General features: G+C 45.0%; 1 protein-coding gene across 1 annotated transcript in view; it reads left to right on the forward strand.

The window, feature by feature from the left end:
- UNC13A (unc-13 homolog A) overlaps window positions 1-23165 on the forward strand; it is a 237707-nt gene that overhangs the window by 73901 nt on the left and 140641 nt on the right. The window contains exons 2-7 of the mRNA XM_085640070.1: window positions 6852-6881; window positions 13911-14010; window positions 15046-15163; window positions 15834-15957; window positions 20399-20472; window positions 21592-21646. Of these exons, the coding sequence (XP_085496196.1) occupies window positions 6852-6881; window positions 13911-14010; window positions 15046-15163; window positions 15834-15957; window positions 20399-20472; window positions 21592-21646 (501 nt within the window). The remainder of the gene's footprint in view (window positions 1-6851; window positions 6882-13910; window positions 14011-15045; window positions 15164-15833; window positions 15958-20398; window positions 20473-21591; window positions 21647-23165) is intronic.

Genomic DNA, 23165 nt, shown 5'->3' on the forward strand with positions numbered 1-23165 from the left:
CCAGAGGCGAAACCAAATTCAGGGATCTTTACCTCATAAAAAGAAGGCTCTCTGCTTAAAATCAATATTTTGCTTTCCATTGCAGGGCTTGTGCAGTTACAATTATTTGAGTTCCATAAATGAAAACCGAACTGAAAATGTAATTCCTTTTCATTGTTCTGCACTGTCTCATTTCTTTTAATGTCTATGTGAATCATGGTGTTGATTTTAAGAAGGCAACAGTTCTTCTAGAGTTTTAACCCTTACCTTAGTTGGGGCAGCATCCAAGTTGTATGGGGGAAGGTCTTGCAGGAGGACGTTTCATATTGAGTCTCCAGCAGAGGTCAGGCTCTATACAGGGGGCCTTGTCACTTCTTGCAGGGCGTAAACCCGGAGATTTCCTCGATGGCTGGGAAGGCCTCTTTAAACAGGCTAGTTTTCCAATTCTGTTTTTGAGGTGCCGGGTTACATACATTCTTCAGTTTTAGCTAGGGTTGAGCGGACCTTGCGGCGTGTCACTCTGTGAAATTCTGCAGAGTTACAGAAAACCTCTGCGAGATTCTACGGAGCTCCGTCATCAGGAAGAATTCGGACGTCACGCAAATTTTTAGCACTAAGAGCTTGTTCCGCGCTGTAAAATCAGCATGAACGGCACCATGTGGCGCGTCGGAGGGCGCTGCTTCTTTCTGCTGCTCGAGTAGATTTTATCCTTGCGCGGCCGCTTTCTCAACGCGAATGGTCACAACCGAGCTGCACGCGAGTAAAACTGCGCCACGCAGCAGTTGGCTGAGTTTTGCCACAAGGAGTGAGCAAAACTCTAAGGGTGGAGCGGAATTTTTGCCCACTCCTAGTTTTAGCCACAGAGAATTCCACAGTGTGGCTAACAATTGTTATGTGCACTCAGGGCCGGCTTTAGAGTTGGAGGCGCCTGGTGCAACAATCTTTTTGACACCCCCCATGCCCTCCTTCTCCACAGATTTTCTCACTACCACCTTCCAACAGTGCGCCCCTCTCTCACATGCATTTTTTTTTTTGTAGCGCCACTCATAGCAACCCTAGGTGTCTGAGCACTTTACATCATAAACACAGCATACAAAGGCAATGATTCTTGTGTGCAATCATCTATAGGAAATTGTACACACAACAGTGAGGATTGCTGTTCTGTGATCTGCATGTACACGTACTTTGCAGCCAGCACATTAACCCTCTGCGCTACTTTATGAGTCAAAACTGCCACTAGACAAAACTTGATTTTTCTCCAGCGGGAACATTAATCACCTGCGTTATCTTGACATTTTTATTGTTGCCTAAACACTGCTGAACGCACAAGGAAACAGCAGGTGCTTTTTAAAGCAAAAGTTCTTTCTGAACACAGCGCCTTTCGCGAGGTGAGGGCCCGGTGCGGCAATACTGACCGCACCGCCCTAAAGCCGGCCTTGTGTACACCTATTCGTGAGGAAAAATGTACATTATGCAACTTACTTGTAAATGCTTAAAAACGCTCCTCTTTCTTAAGAGTCTTGACAACATCTAAGTGTGTTGTACCGGTGTTTGTGAAAGTCGATCTAAGTGTAACCCATCAGTGCAGATTTCTGTGTTCTTCTGATGTTCAGTCTGGCGGTTTTAATAATCACCTTTATTGTTGGAAGAATGAATGTGCCTTACCTTACACCATGACATCCACTTGGCTTGGTAATACTTTCTGATTCAAAATATTGAACAGGGATGCTTTGCCACTTATACTGCCTTTAAAGGAACATTGCACAACACATTAGTTTGACATTGTTTTATGAGGGGCTCAGTTCACCTAACATCGGTATATCACTCAAAAGATTCACAGGAAAACTAATATTTCTAAAAACTTTACGTTAAGCCAAATAACAAAAATGTATCCTTGATGAAGCTTTGGAAATTTCCTTTGAATGTTTTGATTCAATCTCCATAGATTTTTTAAAAAAGTATTAGTAAAAAGAATGTGAGTCGAGGAATGCCGCATTGGCCTGGCACCTATAATATACAGATTACTTTGTCCACTTTGGCAAATAAAGTTAGATTAAAATATTTGGTGCTGTGTGGACTACTGGCACTTTAATTTTCTATTGTACCAAACCCATCTGGTTTTTCATAAAGTAATTCTTTATATCGCCATAGTCTGTAAAAGACAAAAAAAACTATTTGTTGCCACTAAGTCCACATGAGGCACCCTCGAAACCCACCTGCAGTCCCACCTCCCAGCCTCCAAGCGTATGCAGAAGTAAATTAACAATTTCTCAGCTCAAGCGCTCAATGGGTCACTCGATAATTTATCTTGGATGGTACTCTACAAGGCTTCTGTCATGCTGCGATAAGTTTGATATTTGTGTCTGAGTCATGGAAGTTTGCAGTTCACGGTCAAGATGTTAATGTACAATAAGGATTTTATAATTTACATATCTAGAATGTTATTAGAGCAGTTTTACAGTTTCTTAACCCCCCAGATGCTCATAAATTGCTTGGAAGGTGAACATTTTTAGGGAAACAAGTTCTTCCAACTCTAACACTCATAACTCAACACTGAAGAATCGGTCATCGAATACGTAAGAATTCCGATAACTTCAGTGTACAGAAAGAATACAATTAGCATGTTCAGTGTAAAGTAGAGAGTAGAACAGCTGAAGGAATTGCTCAGGATGTGACCCATTACTACTGTTGTAGGAGTGTTCTGGAATCTTCCTCACTCAAACTACAGGATCTAAGTGAAGGCATCCTTTGTGGAGAGAGGAGTAAAGAGTGAAACATATGATACGCATGTGGACTCGCAGCTTATTTTGCCCTGTGCTTGTGCTGGCCAAAGACTGGTCCTGTTGGAGAGGGGGGTATTCACTCCAGGAATCTCACCCACAATCATTCCAGCACCATCAGCAAGTTTCACAAATAAAAATCCATGAGGTGTAATGAGGGTCACCTGTGGTGTCAGATTGTCATTAAAAATATGGACCATCGGGGTAAGGTTGAACCCTGCGGACAATGCGATTGATGACTATGTCTTCAGACTGCCTCCCTGTCAATCATACGAAATGGTAATTAGTCAAATTGTCCAGGATTATGAAGCATACATTGCCTCTCGTCGAGAAGCTCACACAAAGGATGGCTTCATAAAAAGATGCAAAATGACAACACGCTTTAACTTGTTTAGGTCTTGCTGTCTTGAAACATCAGTTGGTTCCTTCCTTTTGGGTAATGGAGTTGATGAGCAATATATTGCATGTAAAGCACAGCTTGAAAGGGAACGCTCATGGCCAACACTATAAGGAGACTGCCATAGAGAGTCATTTAAGAACAATCTGTCCTTCTGCTGTGTGAAAGGTGTCGTACCCTCGATTAACGGCAGAGGTGTCTTTTGCTTGTACGGTGAGCCGTCGATTGATGAATACAAGCATTGCTCAGTGAATGGCAACATGTTACCACACTATTATATATTGTTATGGTCTGGCTTGATGACATGACCAATTGTTACCAATTATGTAACATATTCACTGAGTGGGATTTGACTCACCCAGAGGAGTATCCCTCTCACACTTCATACGAGTGGCCGTTTACTGTATCATTCCGCCTCCTACAGAGTGCTTGCATTCCAATGAATGAGCGACTATTTTGCAAATAAAAAGAACGCTGAATCATTACACGCTACATTATTTAATAGAAGCAGGTATGCAGAAAGGAATCGTATTTTGTGTTGTTTTTTCACTAAGGCAGGCTTTTTTTAATGTTTTCATCCGGAATCAAAATGGGGGTCAGGCGTATTGGCTTCGCCAGTGCTTGTTGCAATTTGATAATTATTTTTTTTTTTTTATCTGAACGGAACTGAGGTCGTTATACAACTGTTGAGATGGTTGTATTGAGCCATTAAGTTCCCTAAACTTATAGAATTCGATAATAATCTCATTACGTCTGGATATTTCTATATTCTCAGAGTGCGTTAATCTTTATTAGACACCCTCATCAGGGAATCAAGATGGGAGTGATGTTGAGCATGGTTGTCTCTGGATTTTTATGAGTAGCTAACACGCCATTTGCAGCGCATCGAGGGAGTTATTTGTTTTTGAAAGAGAGGAAATCCAGGGAGAGGATTACATTTTGAACAGCAAATCCTGGATTTCACAATCGAACCGTCATAAGTCCATGATCGGTGTTGCCCGATATAGACTCAATCAGTAGATTCAACTTCCTTATGGAGCACCAAGTTAATAATGAGGAGGGAAGATAGACATCTAGCTGTTGCCCCAGTTTTAATTTCCTTCAATTTTTCTCTGATTGGCAATGTTCCAATCTTCCTGTGTGCTCTGTTGGAAAGTACGCGGGTTACGGCAAGATGTTTATGTGAGTCTGAGTAGGAAGGTACACTAAGCAGCCTAGCGTCTAACCACCGCCAACAACTGTGTTGTCCATGACAAATTGTCATGACAGCCACAGACTGTTTGAATTATTCTAATATAGCTCCAACCTATGATTATTTATTACATTTCAAGGAGTTCCTGAAAATATGAAATTCAGGTGGATCACACGGAGTAAGGCTTGACACACCCAGCCGAAGCACATTCCCTGATTTACACCCAATAAACAATCACTTTTCTATAAATGTGTGTATTGGTAAGATATTAAAAGGCTTTTAAAGTTAGAATCCTAGACGTGCAATGGAAGCGGGAGAATTGCCCATGTCAATGAGGGGTTGATTGACAGATTCCGTCACTGGGAGGCCTGACCCGCCTGGCGTTCGATAAAGAATTGATTTTTTTTTTATCTGCTCTTTTCTATCGATGAAAGACAGAGGCCGTGTAGAATGGGGGCAGACTAGACGTGACCACCTTTGATAAGTCTTAAAGCGAGCCTGGGGGGGTTGGGGGGGTATGGCTGCTGATGTAGCAGGAAGAGGAATTGGCAAAACCTGCCAGAGAAATTCTTAGAAATTAGATGTACGAAAGCTTTGCCCCACTCGCTGGTCATCTGTTTTTATATCTACAGATTCTCAATTTACAAACCAATAGCCTCAGGGCAAGTTTCATTGTCTTGAAAAGAGAGACGAATTTGTGTAAATAAAATTAAGAATCTTTGGATTTTCAGAACGGTCATAAATATCGCTTTGTCAGGATCTTACAGTGTGTTAACTATTCTACTGTCATTATGTGTGCACAAAATTATAACTTTTCCTGCATGAAATTAATTATTTTACAGTGTGCTAAACTGGTGATTTTTTTTTTTTAAATGAGTCTAGTTGTGAAATTCCCCATTATAGTGGGAAATGTCTCTCGCAAGAGGAGAATTTCATAGGCTCCTTCAGCAAAATATTTTCCTCGGAACATTTTCATAAAGTACATTTGCTCGTTTTTCCTCTGCATAGACTGTGCACAGGCGTCTTCTCCCACATTTTAAAATAAACTTTGCATCTTTCATGAAATGTATAACGTTGTCCATGAGATTTCACGAATTTTGTTATGCAGCACACTCCTGGCTTTTATACCCGGCTTCAGTGTTTGCTTTATGTTCTTACTTTTAATAGTGTGTGTTAGATAGTTATACAGCATTTCCCTTTCGGTACACAACTTTTAAAATTCTTAAATGAGATACAGAAATCAGTAAAGCGACAAATTGCCAGGAGTGCATCAATGCATCCTCCTTCTGCAGCAAGGAAGAGGCCGCTGCCCCAGTGGGAAAGGAGGTCTTGTCTAGCCCAGAGGGTCTTGGCTTCCATTGGTGCAGCAGGTGCAGTGGCACCGGGTCCCAAAGGCCTAAGGAGCCCACTGGGCCCTGATTACAGCTGTATTTTATAACTTAGACAGTAGATCATTGTCTCCCCTGCAGTAGGGCCCAGGACACACTGCCTACTACACAATTGCCTCTGAAAAGCGAGTACGACGAGGAAGTGAGACACCCACCAGCCAGGAAGGCCTGACAGGTGATTGACTCTGCCCCAGCTGTACTGGCTGTCTCAGGCAATCTTCAGAGTTCCCAGAGGAGCTGGCTGGCCCTTAGTTGGAAGTCAGACATATAGAATTTTCAACATTTGTATTTTTTGTGCCGTTTTATAGAACACCACTTACCACGGATTCCGTACAGAGTGCGGACGGGTCCGATAGACACGCTGACCACTGCGAGTGTCACTTTTAAAAGTCACAAGACATAGGTCTGCAGATGACCCTGTGCACATTTTGTTAACCCGTATAAATTCACTGCTTGGACTCCACAGGCTCTACAGACCTTGTGGGCTTCTGGAAAGATCTCAGCTGTCATTGTGAGCCATGCAAATCCCCAATTCTGAGCCCCCACTTGCCAAACCCCAGGCAGAACTTGAACCACACGGTTGATCGCATAACCCATGACAGACCTTTTGATGTCACTGTAAGAACTTCTGATGTATTTTCAAGAACTTGTGGTGTCACTAAGTGTCTGTCATTTCAAGAACCTGTGATGTCATTTCAAGAACCTCTGATGTCTCTGTAAGAACTTCTACTGTAATTTCAAGAACTTCTGATGTCATTTCAAGAACTTCTGGTGTCACTAAGAGTGTCTAATGTCATTTCAAGAACCTCTGATGTCATTTCAAGAACCTCTGATGTCACTGTAAGAACTTCTACTGTAATTTCAAGAACGTCTAATGTCATTTGAAGAACTTCTGATGTCACTGTAAAAACGTCTGTCATTTCGAGAACTTCTCATGTCACTGTAAGAGTGTCTAATGTCATTTCAAGATTCTCTGATGTCATTTCAAGAACCTCTGATGTCACTGTAAGAACGTCTAATGTCATTTCAAGAACTTTTGATGTCACTGCAAATTTGTATTGAATTGGGCCGCAGCCAGTGTTTGAAATCAGTTCTCTCTGTTTCTCTCTTTCCAGTCAAGAAAGCAAAGTTTGACGGGCCCCAAGGTGAGGCACTCTGTCTGTGTGTTGATCTCTGTGTTTGTCATTGCATGTGCATGCTCATGTTTCATTGCTTTTGTTTACATGTATGTGTCTGCTGTGCGAAGACTTGTTCCAGCCTCATCTCCTTGCAGTGAGGGGTCTGGCTGTTTCTCAAATGTCTCCGAGCTGCCACGACACCATGGGCAGATTCAAAATGGCGTCCGCGCAGCGTTGCGCTATCGTTGTCCACCAGTCGTGAAGGTTATCTTTGTTTCTTTCTGGAGGGACCTGATAACCCCAGAAGTGCTGCACTGGAGAGAAAGACCTCCCCTTCCATGGTATCCACCCTGTTTAATGCAGATGTTTGAAACACAGGATCTTCGCCTGTTCTTTTCTATACAGAGTGTGGGATGTCCATGGGATCTGTCGACATCACACACGTGCATGGTCTTGTAATGCGGACAGCAAAAAAAATGGGGGAGAGATCTGTTTGAATCAGTTTCAACCACTGCTAATTTTCTGGGCAGTGTTGCATTCCATCAGTATGTTATCACAGATGTGGACCACATGTGCAAATTAGTTTTGACCACATCCTATCTTGAGGAGAGTAAAGAGTTGAATTACCTGGGTTTATAGGGTAATCTTGAGGGCACTTTGGGGAAATAAAGTTCCCTGAGTACAGCAGACTCCTCCCCAGTCAAAGCTAAACCAGCCCGGGCTGCTTGCTCGCCAAATGTACTGGCACGTGCTGCCCCCTGCTGTAGGCTTCCCAGAGGACAGCTGCTGTAATCCCTCCCAGGTAAGAGGAGGATGGAGAAAGGAAGTGGAGGGCGGGTCCTAGGGTGATGGTCACTGTGGTAACAGGTTGGTCCTTCTTTCTTCAGTGGCAGGCACACCTCCACACTGTGGCACTGCACGCTGGCGGCCAAAGGATCTGTGCCGCAGGGGGTGGGACTTCCGCTCCAGCAGAGGAATCATAACTTGTTACCCTTTGACCCCAAACAATATTTTGGCGTCGGGGCGTATTTCCAGGAGAGAGGGGGGGGCGGGGGGGGGGGCTAAAAAATATATTTTCAGGTAATTAATTTGGTACGGAGGCTTTCAGTCGGGTTTTGTGAGGTTGTCGGATTTCACCAGGATGTTTTCAATACACAGAGACCAAATCCCACGCACACGCCCTCCACTCTTATGAAAGTTTTTTAAAAGTTGGTTATTTGACAAAATATTGTGTTTTCTCTCACTTGGTACCCCTACCAATCCGCCCTCCTCTCCCTTTCCACAGCCCACCTCGTGCTTATCATAGTATAGTTTAACATTACATGCCAAGCATTAGTGGAGACCAAGGTGTGGCCTAATGACCACAGCTGCCGACTTTGGATTTGAGAAACCAAGTTTGAGTCTCGGCGTCGGCTCAGCATCCTGTGATTCTGGGCAACTCACTTAATCTCCCCGTGCCTACCAAAATGTGTGTCCCTGTGTAACGCACCTAGAGCTCATGTAAAGCGCTTTAATACTTTCGGGTCGAGTTGGCGCTATATAAATCTGCAACAACAACAAAAAGCATGATTGTTGGAAAATCTGTTGGAATTTTAAAAACACCCCCACGGAATAGGCAGCGTCTTGTGACCTGCTCGTGGTGTTTTTATGCCCTGCTTTATCGACTGTACCCCCTCCCCCATCGGCCACCGCCCTCCCCCATCTGACGTCCTCCTTCTCAGCTGGTGGCTGGTCTGGGAAAAGTAATTAAAGGACGGCCAGGAGCCCAGAGCTGATTCATGCTCTTGTTAGAAAGAGATCACTGCCATCGCGCTGATTTAAACACACCGGGGTTTTGACTAAGTAGGGGGGGGGGGGAGGTAGGGTTGGGGTGATTGCACCAGGCACACCGGGCGGGAAAAAGGTGCAGCCATAACCTACCAGTAACCAGCTCCAACCGCGGCCCACCCGAAGGCCTATCTTCAAAGATCTGCTGTGGGGGCCAGGGGCAACCCCCGCCCATGAATTGGCACGGAGACCTACGTCACTGCAGGGTCCATAACACACTAGCCTTTGGTTTGGATTTAATGGTATATCTCCTGGGTTAGAAGGGTTGGCGCAAATTGCGCCTGGCTTCTGAGCCCCTGGTGCACTGTCGGCCCCCTGCTAGCCATTGGTGGACCACCACCACCCTCACCCTTGACACTTAACCTGTGAACTTTAACCTTCATGGTCTACCAGGTGACAGTCCTCATTCCTACTGAAATCTGGCGGTGCATTGGGGATTTCTCTCCAGCCCCTCTTGCGCTCAGATCCGGTTCTAGCGGGTGGGCCGGGTGGGCCAGGCCCCCCCAAACATGAGCCTGGCCCTCGCAGTGAGGGCTTGAAGGCAGGCGCGCAAAGCACACCTCGCGCGTGTCAGCCCGGGCCAGACAGCTTCCCGGGCGCGCACACAGACAGTTTTAGGAGATTATCGCAGCCGCACCCGAGTACTTCACAGGTCTTTGAAAGACCATTTACATGTTAAGGAGGCTTTGTTTATTTTTTTAACCCCTTCATCTCCACGTGGCAAAGGCGACAATGTTCTGCTGCGTGGATATTTCTTTTTCTATGCAGCACAGGAGAATATAAGTTTGTTTATTCCTATTCACCTTTCCTGACCCCTGCAGCTGCTTATCACATCAGGCTGTGACACAAAGTTTGACTAATGGAGTAGGTAAGAGAATGTGTCACTATTTGTTTTTCTTTTTAAAATCTGCGCAGGCCCATCAGGACACATTCTTCGTGCGTGCTTCATTTAAAAATTTTTTGTCATTATCATGGCCGATGCAGGACAACAATAAGACAATACAGAATGCCCAGATAACGCTGGTGATTAATGATCCTGCTGGAGAGCAATCATTTGTCTGTTAGTGAATGTAGATGAACTGTATTTTATGTGGAAGCTCAATGGGTTACTGCCTTTGTCACAGAGATCCTTGTGTTACTTGCAGTTCAGAAGTTACAATCCTAACATAGGACAGTGACCAATGAACTGTCATCAAAGAGCTGCATACAAACATGAATGGTATAGTTAGACCTTCGCTTTTTTTGTTTTGTGACATAGTTAGAACTTCCTCAGTCTTTCATCGTTCTAATGTTGCAAAAATGAGTATGTTTGGGCAGATATACATTTTTATCAGTAAAGCTGACCCCCATGGAATACTCTTTAAATCCTAAGGTTGTGTTTCCCCTCTTAAAATATACTGCCCACCAGTATGGATGACATGATTCCTACACCTTGTAATTCTCATTGGTTTATGTGACATTCCCTGTAGACTGATTTACATACTTGTATGATTCATTGTCTCTGTATAATGTGTGCGCGGTGTAAAGTACTGACACACCCTACACTGATATGAGTAGCGCTATACAACAAATGAAATGGATATGAGAGAGGGGCTTCGGAGCGATGAGGGGCACTGGTGGAGGGTGGCAGTGAGGGATTCCGAGGAGGAGGTCAATAGGGGGAGGGGCTGTGGAGCGATGAGGGGCACTGTTGGAGGGTGGCAGTGTGGGAATCCGAGGAGGAGGTCAATAGGGGGAGGGGCTGTGGAGCGATGAGGGGCACTGATGGAGGATGGCAGTGAGGGAGTCTGAGGAGGAGGTCATGAGGGGAATCTGCTACAGAGAGATGAGGGGCACTGATGGAGGGTGGCAGTGAGAGAATCCGAGGAGGAGGTCAATAGGGGGGGGGGGGGGGCAGGGAGGGATGAGGGGCACTGTTGGAAGGTGGTAGTAAAGGTTATATACGGAGAAAGAGGTTATTGGTGCGGCGCCAAAAAGACTTTCTCATCAGCGCTGAAGCCGGCCCGGTCATGGCCTTTCTGTTTTTGTTTATTTAATTAGCAGTCGGGTCATAAGGGCTACTGTGGAACATACTTTAAAGTGCGTGCTAATTATATTTACTGTTATATTCAATGTTTTAAGTTTGAAGGTGACTTTACTAATGTTTTTACTGGGAAAAATGAAAGTGGAGCCCGATGGTGCCTGATATGGGGCTGGGGCCCAAGGTCAGCTATGAGATAAGGGGCACTGGAGAGGAGTAGTGGATAATCAAGCCTGTAAGGGAGTGCATTGCAGAGTCCGGGGTCAGGTGGAGGTAGTAATGAAGAGGGATTCTCCCTGAAGACTCGCACAGAGGGAGCCTGTAAGGGAGTGCGCTGCAGGATCAGGGGTCAGGTGGAGGTAGTAATGAAGAGGGATTCTCCCTGAAGAATCGCACAGAGGGAGCCTGAGAAGTGTCACTTGCCTGATACTCCCACCTCAGAAACCTCCTCTTCCCATCAAAGGAACATTACATGGAAAAAACACTTTTTGAGAGTGATAATATTTAGAAAGAGATTTGGAAAAGAGTGCGTTTTACTGGGCCTTGTAAGATTAAGAAGAGATAAAGGAAGGCCCTGAAGCAGGCCTGCCCAGACATATATGCGACAAATCGAGCCCGCAGTGGCCCACCCAAATGCACCCTTGGCCCACCCAAATAAAAATTCCTGGAGCCGGGCCTACTTGCGCTCATGGTTGTGACATTCTTGACTGTCCAACGCCAGCTGTAGCTCGCTCTAAAGGGGATGGCTGGGGACCCCCACAGCTAGCCTCACTGCCTCCAACAATCTAAAGGCCCCTATGTTGCGGGCTTGCTTTTATATTTGCATGTACACGGTCCTTGCCTTATGATGCCATCAGGTTGACCGCAAGTTGAACACCGCCCCCACAACCACCACATTATTGTGACTGGAGCACAGACTACCTTCTCCTGCACTCTCCCGCACCAATTGTAGAATTTGTCAAACACCCCTAGGCACCCTCCGTACTTGGAACACAATAACTGGAGACCATGAGTGAAAGGGTTTTGTGTTGGCTTGGATTCTATATGTCTTGAACTGGTCCGTCAGATTATTGAAACAATAGCCGAAAAAGCATTTCAACGCCTCGTCAGGGGTAGTAAGCGCTCTATAAATGCAAATACAATACAATATGTGGAGGCGGTCACTGGCACGCACTAATAGAGTGGGCTGAAGCTGGTGTCACTGAAATATGCCTGTACCCCCACCGTGATGAGTCTCCACTGGCTTGCCTTACCAGTCCACACCCTCTTCAAAACTAACTGCATCTTCTACAAAGGCTTCAGCACCGGCACTCTTGCCTATATGGCTCACAATCTCACTGCCTCCGGTAGCACTCGGCACACTAGCAGCTTGGGCAACATCAGACTGGGGTCAAAGAAGTGCAAACAAGAAATAAGGTAACAGGCCTTCTCCATTGCTGCTCCCAGGATCTTTAACAACATGCCTCCGTCCATCAGTACCACCCCATCCCTGCTCCATCTGAGGAAAGAGCTGAAGACACACCTCTGTAAAGAGCACTTCATCATGGCAAAGTAACTATCCACTTTCACTTCCAGATCCCAGCTACCGCTCCAACCATTTGTTGCCTGTACCTTTGTCTTTGACCCTCTGCAGCATTCTGCGAACTTCTTGCTAGGATCAATCTATATTGGTATCACGTACATAATACAAACCTGAGGGACGGCTGTAGCTGAAGGTCACCGACGCACATTTTTAAGGTCATTGGTGCACATGAAGGAACCTATCACAAAGAGACACCTGCAGCCTTTACAGATGGCAGTGGTGGTTTTATTGGTTGCACATCTATTCTCTTTGTGCATTTAATATATACGTCCAAGTATTGGTGCCCCTCAAGGCTGCAGGTCGAAACGCGGAAGGACTGCGCCGCGAGGCAGTTTCAAATATAACAGGGGCATATCATAGCCCAAGACCTTGTGACGACTAAACTAGTAAATAACCAGAGGATTTAATAAGAAAAATATGTGACGTGGTCTTCTATTATAACAGAGAATCAAAATACACTTGGAGAAAAGACCAGTGTCATACTAAAGACTTGGACATTTCTACACAAATACTGTGTGTCACTCATATAACACAATAACTGAAGCCTTGAAAAAGTTTCAAAGAAACGAAACACGTGTCGGCTGCCGGTTCAACGCTTAAAAGGAAGATTGCCACACCAAGCTGTCTATTCCTACCCACACTGCTACTGTGTTTTAAATTTGAAACCTGTGATTTAAGATTTTGTGATACATTCATATTAAACTGATTACAGCAAGAACTGAATTGATGTCCTGCTGGTACTTTGAATTGATTTGTGCTAAATCACTATATGAATTGATATACTAATTGAATTAGAGTGCTGAGGTTTATATATTTATTACACATGCAGCCTTGTATGGCTGTAGGATACTAACCTGTACCTTGGGTGATGGAGGAGGGATCACCCGCTGGGTGCAACAACATTCCCATTGTCTGGGCAGGTGGGCGGCATTGCCTGGGGTTTAGGCTCTTCGTTCAAGGCTCCTCACAACGTCTATACGTTGACATCCCAGGAGCTGGCATTGATGTCCAGTGCCTTGACGACATGCCCCACGCTGCGACGCCTTTCTGATGCTGGCGGTGCGCTTGTGGGGCTTGTGCGTTCCTCATGAACTTTAAGCGGGTTGGAGGTGCAGATTTCAGAACCAGGGCAGGAGCAGACGTTATCTAGTTTGTATCAACACAACCAGTATGCCAGGGCTCCTGGTAAGACCTAGAAGGTTCGTGTTCAGCAGTATAGGGTCAAAAGTAGCAGGTAAGGGGTCACTTCAGCCCAGCCGTGGTGCATTCCAAAGTGGGCAAAAGACATGGCGGAGGTGCCACCAGATGTTCAAAGCTCAAGACCAACCCGCTGACTTTCCGGTTCCAGGAATACTCGAATAGGGGGACTGTCCCCCAATCTCCTGTCTTTTCTTTGTTGCTTCAATAATTATATGGACCATCACACCCTTTAAAATCAAAGCTAACTCCTAGGATGTTTCATCTCATTCTGCTCCTTTTTCTGGATCCTGATACCAGGTGCAGATTCTGTGGATATACCATATCTTGATATGGGGGAGGGGCTTGAAGGGGGTCACCCACACTCTACTACAGAGTGAGACATTGAGATGATGTCAAAATGCCCAATTTATTTGTCTTTATTTTTCAGAAAAGTTTAACGCCTACGTGACCTTGAAGGTTCAGAATGTCAAAAGCACAACAGTCACGGTGCGGGGCAACCTCCCATGTTGGGAGCAGGATTTCATGTTGTGAGTATATCCGCTGACTCTCGCAGGCAGTAGGTGTGGGACGTAAAGATCTATTTTATTTTGTTCTCCTCAATCCGTTCTGTTGCTTTTGCTTGCCTCCCTTGTCTTTATATCAACTTTTTCGCAACCTGTGTTCGGCTTGCTCTAACTTCTCCAACCAAGTTTCTTTCACTCACCTCCTCTTCATCACTCTAACTTCTTCCCCGTACTTCTTTTCCTCACATGCAGTTGTCACACCTAAACAAACTTTTCCCTACACTTCTCGCCAGGCTCCAACCTGCTCCCAGTTTCTTCGTCCCCATCAAACTTTGCTAGTCTCCCTCAATGTTTACTCTTATTTGTTGCCCTTCACTTCTCCCTCATCCTCAACTTCCCCCCCCAATCTTCCCTTTCTCATCACTTCCTCGGACACCACTTAATTTCTCCACCTCAACCTCATTTTTTAAATCTCGCTCTCTGACCTCTTCCTACTACCCTGAATTCTCAAGCTGATATTCTCTTCTTTCCTTCTTCTCTTCATAATCCTATTCCCTTCTTCATTTGTACCATTCTCACTCATTACCCAAGTTCTCTCCTCCCAGCCTGATATCTCAGCATCACCCTTACCGCTTCCCTTCACCCTTGCATCTCCACTTCAGTATCCATTTTCAGTCTTCAACCTCACTTCTTGCCCATGAGCATCAACTCTATTTCCTCACCCCACTTATCGTCTCACTTGTTCCTCCTCGCCTTACTTCCTCCATACTTTTCTTTGATGCCTCACCTAGAGTAGCAGGTCTCCTTACTTTTGTTTCTTCCACTTCATTCTCTATTTTCTCCACTTCCCACACTTCTTCTCCTTCAACCTCAGCTCTTTCTCTTAGCCCACACTTCATCTCTTTTACACTCACTTCTCTCTTCCACCACATTTTCTTTACTGACTCTGGGCTCGCGAGGAAGGCACTGTTGTTGGGGTGCAGATCCCCAAAGGTGCCACAGCGGGGTATTTGTCTGTGGTGGCAACGGTGAGATATTGGTTTATCACTTCTGTTTCAGTGAAATTAATCGCCTGGACCTGGGGTTGACCGTGGAAGTGTGGAATAAAGGGCTGATTTGGGACACCATGGTGGGCACGGTGTGGATCCCCCTGCAGAACATCAGGCAGTCCAACGAGGTAAGACGAGGTATCCTCTGGTGATGCATGACTATTTTTACTCTCAGCACAGCGTGTTATTCAGATTGGTTTGTTGATGGTTCCCGCTTCATCTCCTTCTCTTTCTCACTCCCTCTTTCTTCTGCCTTCCTTTTTTCTCTTTCCTTCTATATTTATCTTTGTATCCCGGACTTTTCCTCTGCCTCTTTCCCTCCCTCTGTATCAATCTCTCTACGAGTTTTTCTGTTTGATCTGTTGGTAAAGTCTGTTCTCTTCCTCTCTCTTTCTCTCCTATTATCTATCAAACTCTATCTCTCTCTGTAACTGTCTTTCTTGCTCACTCTTGTGTTCTCTTATTGGGTCGATTGGTGATTCTCTTTTTCCTGTGTCACTGGTGTTCTCACATTGCACCGGTTTGTGATTTCCCTATCTTTTATGTTATTCTTCTGTTTTTTCTATTTCTCAGTGTACCTTGCATTGCACTGTTATTTCCCTCAGTCCATCACAATACTGTAGGATTTCCAGTTCACTCTTTCTCTAATATTTTATCCTTCCACCTCCCTTTCTACTGCTGTTTATTACCTTTTACCACACTGACTTCCAATGTACCTTTCTTTCCTCTCTCTCCTCCCACCCTCACCCTGCCTCTCATTTTTACCTCTAACACTTTCACTCCTTTGTGCCCTGTCAGGAGGGTCCTGGAGAATGGCTGACGCTGGACTCTCAAGTGATTATGACAGACAATGAAATCTGTGGCACAAAGGAACCCACCTTGCACTGCATTCTGCTGGACACCCGCTTCGAGCTTCCTCTTGGTAAGGGTCTCACTTCGGTGCATTCCAGCCCCTCACTGAAGCCATCCACTCAAGAACTCAACCTTAGATTCCCCTTCAGCCTCATCTCCTAGTCATTTTATTAATGATCCAGTACTCTTTAGCTGTTAACTTAGGGAGCACTGAATTCGCCACAAAGCGCCATCGAGGGCCAGTACGGATGGGGTGCAGTTTGTCACATGTCACTGACAGCCTGTTACGTGATTGCCTTTGCTTCAGCCCTATTGGCATTTCATAGGAAGTGGCCTGGTGGTAAATCTAGCATTTTTCTTACAGGATCTCCCTTTGCAGCTTCTCCCTACACACCGCTCCTATGTCATTTCACACATGCATTGCTCTTTGCTCTTTTCAGGTTGCAATGTCCACCCAAACAGTGCGGGAGCTCAGCGCTTTCCTGCCACCCATTTTCCAACTTTATATCCACTCCCCGCACTGCGGACTATATCCAATCACACCTTTCCAGGCCCAATTTCTAATCCACCCCCTACAACCTCTTCATGATTTCCTTGTTATGCATGGCTTCCATAAGAGGACTCTATTGTTTGCATTGGTTTCTGAGTCTCATAACCCACTGCGTTGACATAGCAACAGTTTATAACAAAACTAGATACCTACTGTTATTATGTGATAAAGACCTTCCAGGCCCGGCTGATAGGGCTCTCTCAGAGCCTGTAGGCGCAGCTCTGCTTCTCTGCTTTGACCGAAAACAGAAAGCACAGATGCAGGAGAGAGAAGGAAGGCAGGAAAGGTGCTGGGGGCAGGTAAGGTATTTATTTTTCATATTTGAGTCAGGTAGGAGAGGCCATGTTCTGTGTTGCTCTCCTGTTACACATCTGCCCTTCCACAGCGGTTGAAAGCAGGGGCAGATGATTCTGGGGGACATACATGACATAAAATTATAGATGGGTAAAAAAGTGAATCACCGGGATATGTTTCACCTCTGGGTTCTGCGTGACATCATAGACCACTCGAGCTTCACTCTTTGTTGTCTATTTAACGGCAATCAGAACCCGTTAATTAAAAACATTGCTGTAATTCACTGTTATCTTTCTATATTTCTATATACTTTGCCCAGGCCTGAAAGAACCCACCAGGCCTCACTCCCAAGAGTTCGCTTTTCACATCCATCCTAATCTCGCTTCATCAATCACCAGCTCCCTTATTTTGAGGTCTGTCGTCTTCCCAACATCTCGATCTACCGACCGTGATCCCCCAACTTGTATGTGTGCATATTAAATGTTTCTGTGCTCGGGTACATATAAACAGCGTGTGTAAGTGGGTATGAGCATAAAATATGTGTGGGGTGTAAGTCTAAAAGGTGTGCTTATGTCTGAGAAATGTGTGAGGTGTGTTTAAAGTGCATGTGTAAGCTGTGTGTTTGAAGGGAGAGTAAGTCTAAAATATATGTGTGAGAGAAACCGTATGTGTGAGTGCAAGAGTGTGGGATTGTAGTTGTGAAAGTGTATGTGATGTGTGTGTATGTGTGACAGACACTCTATCAAGTGGCGTCTGCATACCTCTTCGTGTTGCCCTGCACCAGTGGTGTAAAACAAGATGGCGGTCCCCTCCAGAATGTGTTGAAGGGCCCCTGATGCTCCCATATCTCACAGATATTCATAGGCCTTGGGCTGAATGAAGGGTGGGCCACTCATGCTCCGCAGGGACTGCAGAGGCCTCTGGACTCCCATCTCTCCCAGGACCCCCAGAAATGAGCGGGCTCTGAGCCGGCACCTGTCAGTGCGGACTCTTCTATCAGGCCTGGGCACCTGACAACCGACACTCGTCTCATCTTCTCTCACTAATGAGCCTTAATTCTGTTCAGTTGTCTAATTAATGCTAATAATTAATGAAATTGCACCACCACAGTGGCCCAACGATTAATTACTGTGCTTGTCACCGCCAGTCGCTGGGAATGAAAGCATGTGGCGTGCAGTGCACACTATCTTTTCGTCTACCCGGCCGGCCTGCTCTTCCCTCAGTATTTCTGCAGCCCTCCATCTGCTTCATGTTCCTATCTGCACCTAACCGTAAAAGACTTTCTGCTACATGAAGAAAGAGATATATATATATATATACACACACGACTGATTTCAAAACGATGATCACAGGAACTTACGCCCAAGCAGACCCAGTATTTTGGTGGGAGTTCAATGCCCTTGCATTAGGGAATAATTTATGAGCTGTCCGCCATGAGTTGGGCAGGGCCTGCTCCGTGCCAGATTTTCAGTATATCCATGTAAGAGAAATGTACATACAGTGAATCTAAATGGAACTCATTTACATAGAGTTAATCCTAAAAATACTGAATGGCTCTGGCACTGCTGGACTTGAACCAGCCACACCTGAAACAGGGTCTTTGCGAATCGTCACTCTGTACGTGAGAGAGATTCTCATGAAACTGAAGGAGTACACCCTCATTCTAGATTCAGAGCTCTCCAGTTTCTCTAGCCCATGCATGAGTGACTCTGCATCCTGGGACTTGCAGTCCCATTTATCTAGTTATAAAATCCAGACTTCTAGTCCCAGAATGCAAATCGAACACCAAAACTCAATGACGGACCTGGAAACTTTAGAGTTCTGTAGACAGAGCCAATTAGGACTCTAGCAGAAGTTAGAAGTTGCTAAATTGCAACTGTGTCTGAATCTTTAAATTCAGGATTGAGGTGGAAAAGCTGTAGCAACCTATGGAGGTTGATTGATATGCCCAAGCTGTACCAGCACTCCTAGTACTAGTGCCCAGTTGAAAAATCACTCGGATTTTCTGTAGGCCTGAGCTCCTATGGTCACAGGTGAGCTGTAACAGACAGATGCTTCTCTGGTATGTTCGCTGTACCTTAGTAGGAGGATCCTTGGAGAAGCAGGTGTGTGGCCAAAAAGAAGATGACGCTTCTGTGAGAAGCTATTTTGTGTAAGGAGTAAATGGCGAATGTCATTTAGGAGTGGCCAGGCGTGGTGGTGTTACTCCTGGCTTGGTCATGAAGCCATTGCCTTTGCTGTCCCTTGTCTACGGTGTCATGAAGGCTGCATCACAACCAGAAAGTAAAGAGGGTTCTGTGTGTCTTCTCTAATTTTACTAGACCCTCACAGACAAGTAGGAGATTATTGATGGGCTGTTGACGGGAAGAAGGGTCAAACCTTTGTATTCGGGGTCACAGGATGTGCAATGTCACTTCCACTACCACAGTCAGTTTGGTGATTCATCGTTCATGGAGTAAATGTGGCATCTGTGCCTTTTGCCGTGAGGCATCTTGGAAAATCATTCCAAATACTTTGTTGGAAAAAGAGTCCTATAAGATACAGAGACTGGATTCGTTCTAGGCTGAACTGTACAGGAAGAATGTCGTAGTCTGTTCTGTAATTAGTAAGGTCGTCTGGCCAGACTCGTTATTCTTCATTGACTCTTGCTTGCACTTAAACTTGTTAAGTCAAAGAAGAAACGTACTCGAGAATGGGCAACGAACCCAGCAACGAACAATCGCAGCAGGCGGTTTCTGCTAGAAAGCTTGTCTGCATCTTTTGAGTCCAATTAGGCCTTGTGGGCTACCTGGACAAGCATGGCTGCTCCTCTAATCAGCTTCTGGAGAGTGGGTTACCACACATATTCAAGCTCTCTCTGCATTGCCACATTTCTGTATGGCTCGCAAACCTATCTCACAGAGTTACTTAGCTTAGGTAGTCCCCTGACTGTGTTTAGTGATGGAGCAATGTAGATGTTTCCATCTGTATTGCCCCTGGTGCTGTTTTGTTTGAAAAAGTGGTGTTGGTGCATCCAGCCGATTTGGTTGTGTTCGACATTTACTGTAGGAGAGTGTCATGTTATGTTATGTTGGCATCTCTGTGGCCTTGCAGCTGTTCTGTTTGCATGAGAAAGTTGTGGTGTTCTATCAAGTGTGTTTGGCTGAGTTGGGTATTTGCTGTTTGAGAGTGGCAAGTTGCCATCTCTGACGTTTGGAACTGAACTGGTTGCATGAGAAAGGGGTGTTGGTCATCCACTATGTTCTATTGACTTAGGTATTTGGGGTCGACGAGCAGAACGTTGTCATCTGTTGGTTGCATGAGGATCCTGATCCTTGTCTAGTGGATTTTTTTTGTTTCTGCTTTTATGTATAGAGCTTCCAACTAAGTAGCATAGTCATGACAGTGGCATGTCACCCTCTAACGATGCCGCAGAGACCTTCGGAAAATGTCATTCGTAAGTTCCAGCCATGGGTTTCTTCTCTCTAAGAGGGTCCGGTCGTATACTGGAGCAGCTGTGGTGTCACAAATCGTTTTTTTGGGAGCACATAGTCCAGGGTCTCCAAGAATGTCAGCACAAGAAATATGTTTGGATAAAAATGTTGGGGACCTTAATGACTATCATGACAGAGGGGTAAGAGGAAGGTACTACAATAGGCAGAACATTAATAGTTGAACATTGTTTCAGATATCCCCGAGGAGGAAGCACGGTACTGGGCCAAGAAACTGGAGCAGTTGAATGCCATGAGAGACCAGGATGACGTAAGTAACGAAACCCATGTAAATAGGGTATTTGCTTTACAGCAGGAAGCTGCCTATTGCTTGCAGAGTTTCTATCTATACCACTCATACATTTATTGTCTATAATACTCATTTTGCACTGACCGCTGTGTTTCATCAGAACAATTCAATATACACCCCTCTTCTTTCTGATTCTCGCCGTCCATGTCAATCCGAAATCCTGCTACAATCCACTATCTGTAGACTCACTATTCCACATATCCAGAGGGGGGGCTTGAATATTCTCATTCTTTCCTGGGACCCAGAGTTTGTTTCAGAATATGAAACTTCCCACCCTGAAAGTAAACTCCAGAGGTTCCTCTACACTCCAGACAAACTCAACGGCCCTGAATTGGCGCATATGCAATCTGCTGTACATATAACTCCTTCACATGATCCTTCCACTTGCTCAGTTTGGATTCAAAGGGTTAAATGACATGCTCCTATCAGATATACATAAGCTGACAGATATTCGGATAAACCCCCTCTTTGCCGTGACAGTGGCCCAGCCCTGTGGTCTATTGAGTAATCCGAAACCTGATCTGGTTTCAATCTCGTCTGGTTGCCCTGATCCCTTATAGAATATGGCCTGCATAGTTGAGTTGAGGATTTTTTGCCCCTGACATTTACACTGAGAGACCTGAGACACATGTTCCAAAGACAGTATAGTGCCCCAGATGTAGTCTACACTGTTTCTAGAAGTTGTGTCTGGCTTGTGTTTTGAAAATTGGCCCTGGTTCAGCAGATCTCAACCAATCTTGCTCCAATGCTAGTAACTAGCAGTGATGCATAAACAGGCACTAGTTCTGTATTTTATCCATGCCTATCATAGAGGGGTTTAAATCACCCTTGCTGGCCACATCCCTATGGTCGACATCTTCCTTTTCTAAGCTAAAACGGCAGTTTCAAAGGAACCATAGAACAGCATGCATAGCACTGTCTGTGATAACTTGTGTTACAGATAAATTACTTTTTCTGGGAGACAGACGTGGCAAGTTTGTTAGCGTATCATACAGTGTTTATGAGCTATGGACAAAGAGCCGCCATTTATTTTTCTCTGTTTCAATGGCATAATCCACTTCCTCTACTCACTCTCCACAGTTCTCGTTCCAGGAAGAACAGGATAAACCATTAACTGTGCCCGGCTCTCAGTGTTGTAAGTACCACACCTTGTGACCTTTACACACATACTAACCGTGTCATCAAGACAACCAACATGAGTCCGCTTTCTCATCCTACTCAGTTTAGAGTTGCAGGAGAGCTCAAAGACAGAAAACCTCTCAAACTGTTAATGTAATGCCTACATCCGCTCTTCATTCCAGGCATTCGCCATGTTGGGATCAGGCAACGGATCTCACTGCCCAATAGTGACTGTGGGGGCCAGGGAGGATGGGGTGGTGTGGTGGTTCCGAAGCTCGAAGCAGACTATAAACGCCTGGCGGTACGGCATAGACTTGGGCTTACGTGATGCCACCTACGAAGTCAAACCAGATGCTGAAGTATTTTCTGACGGAATATGTGTTGCTGATTTTTTGCTGTTGGGGAAAACACATAGCTCTGTTTACTAGTATATTTATGGTCTCCACGTCCCAAAGTGCAACTTGCCAATGCGTAAAAAGCAAAAGTTTCCTCAACATGTCGTAAATGTGAAGACCGTAAATATATTGGCAAACCTTAATGCCAGGAGCACATGGGTGAAAAAATATTGGCTAAAAGACTGGCTGAAGGTGTCCGGTTTGGCATTTTTTTTTCTTGGTAGCATAGAAGCTCCTCTTTGACAGTGGGTCCTTATAGCCTAATAAAAATGGCATCTCGTTTTCATGCTCTCCCTAAACCCATGCTAGTGCCACAGTCTCAGCCAATTAAACTTGAGGGTCAACAAGGACAAGTCCACAGGCACACTGCCTCCATCCAATCACATTACTCCAGATAGAAAACAGGAGGACGCAAAAGGCTGGGCTGGGGCTGTTGTGCCAAATGTGGTGCTAGTACGCATGGCGAAAAAGAAACTCTTTAACAGTCCACTGTAGCCAATGAAAGGCCAGATCCATGCCCGGTTTTCAGGATAACCTGTATATAAATGAGTTCAACGTTGATTAATTTGACGCCATGTTAAAAGCTATTTATGAGTGTTAGATAAACCTACATGAGCTAATCACCTCATTAATGCGTGTAAAACCATGTCACAAATTCAGAATGTTTGTTTTGCTCTTGTAAATTTGTTTTGCACATGTACAAAAATTTGCGCATACAAATATTTCATGTAAGTCAATCTACGAGTAGGAGAGAAGGGCCTTGAACAATAGGAATGCCCAGTGAGTTTGTGAACACCCACAAATGTCCCCTCTATGGAAATTTGTATGGGTTATATCCTTTTTCAGGGTGCCAATGAGATGGGAACATGCCCCAAAAAAATTGTCGGTATGAAGGGAAGGAAATTCTGTTGGGGCAAAATAGTTTCCATGTAGAGAAAAAAAGTTAAGAAGTGCATTTATTCGAATATCCGTATTGATATTTTCGCATAAGCACATTGAATCGGGAAAGTTTCCCAGGAGTACACCTGGAAATTTGCAACTGTTGCAAGTTTTCTCACCTAACTTGGAAAACTTGGTTAATTCCAAAAATCTACCCCCATGCATTGTTAAATATCTGCAAGTGGGGGTTACCAACTTTTT

The sequence above is a fragment of the Triturus cristatus genome, chromosome 12 (assembly GCF_964204655.1).
Source record: "Triturus cristatus chromosome 12, aTriCri1.1, whole genome shotgun sequence".
NCBI lineage: Eukaryota > Metazoa > Chordata > Amphibia > Caudata > Salamandridae > Triturus > Triturus cristatus.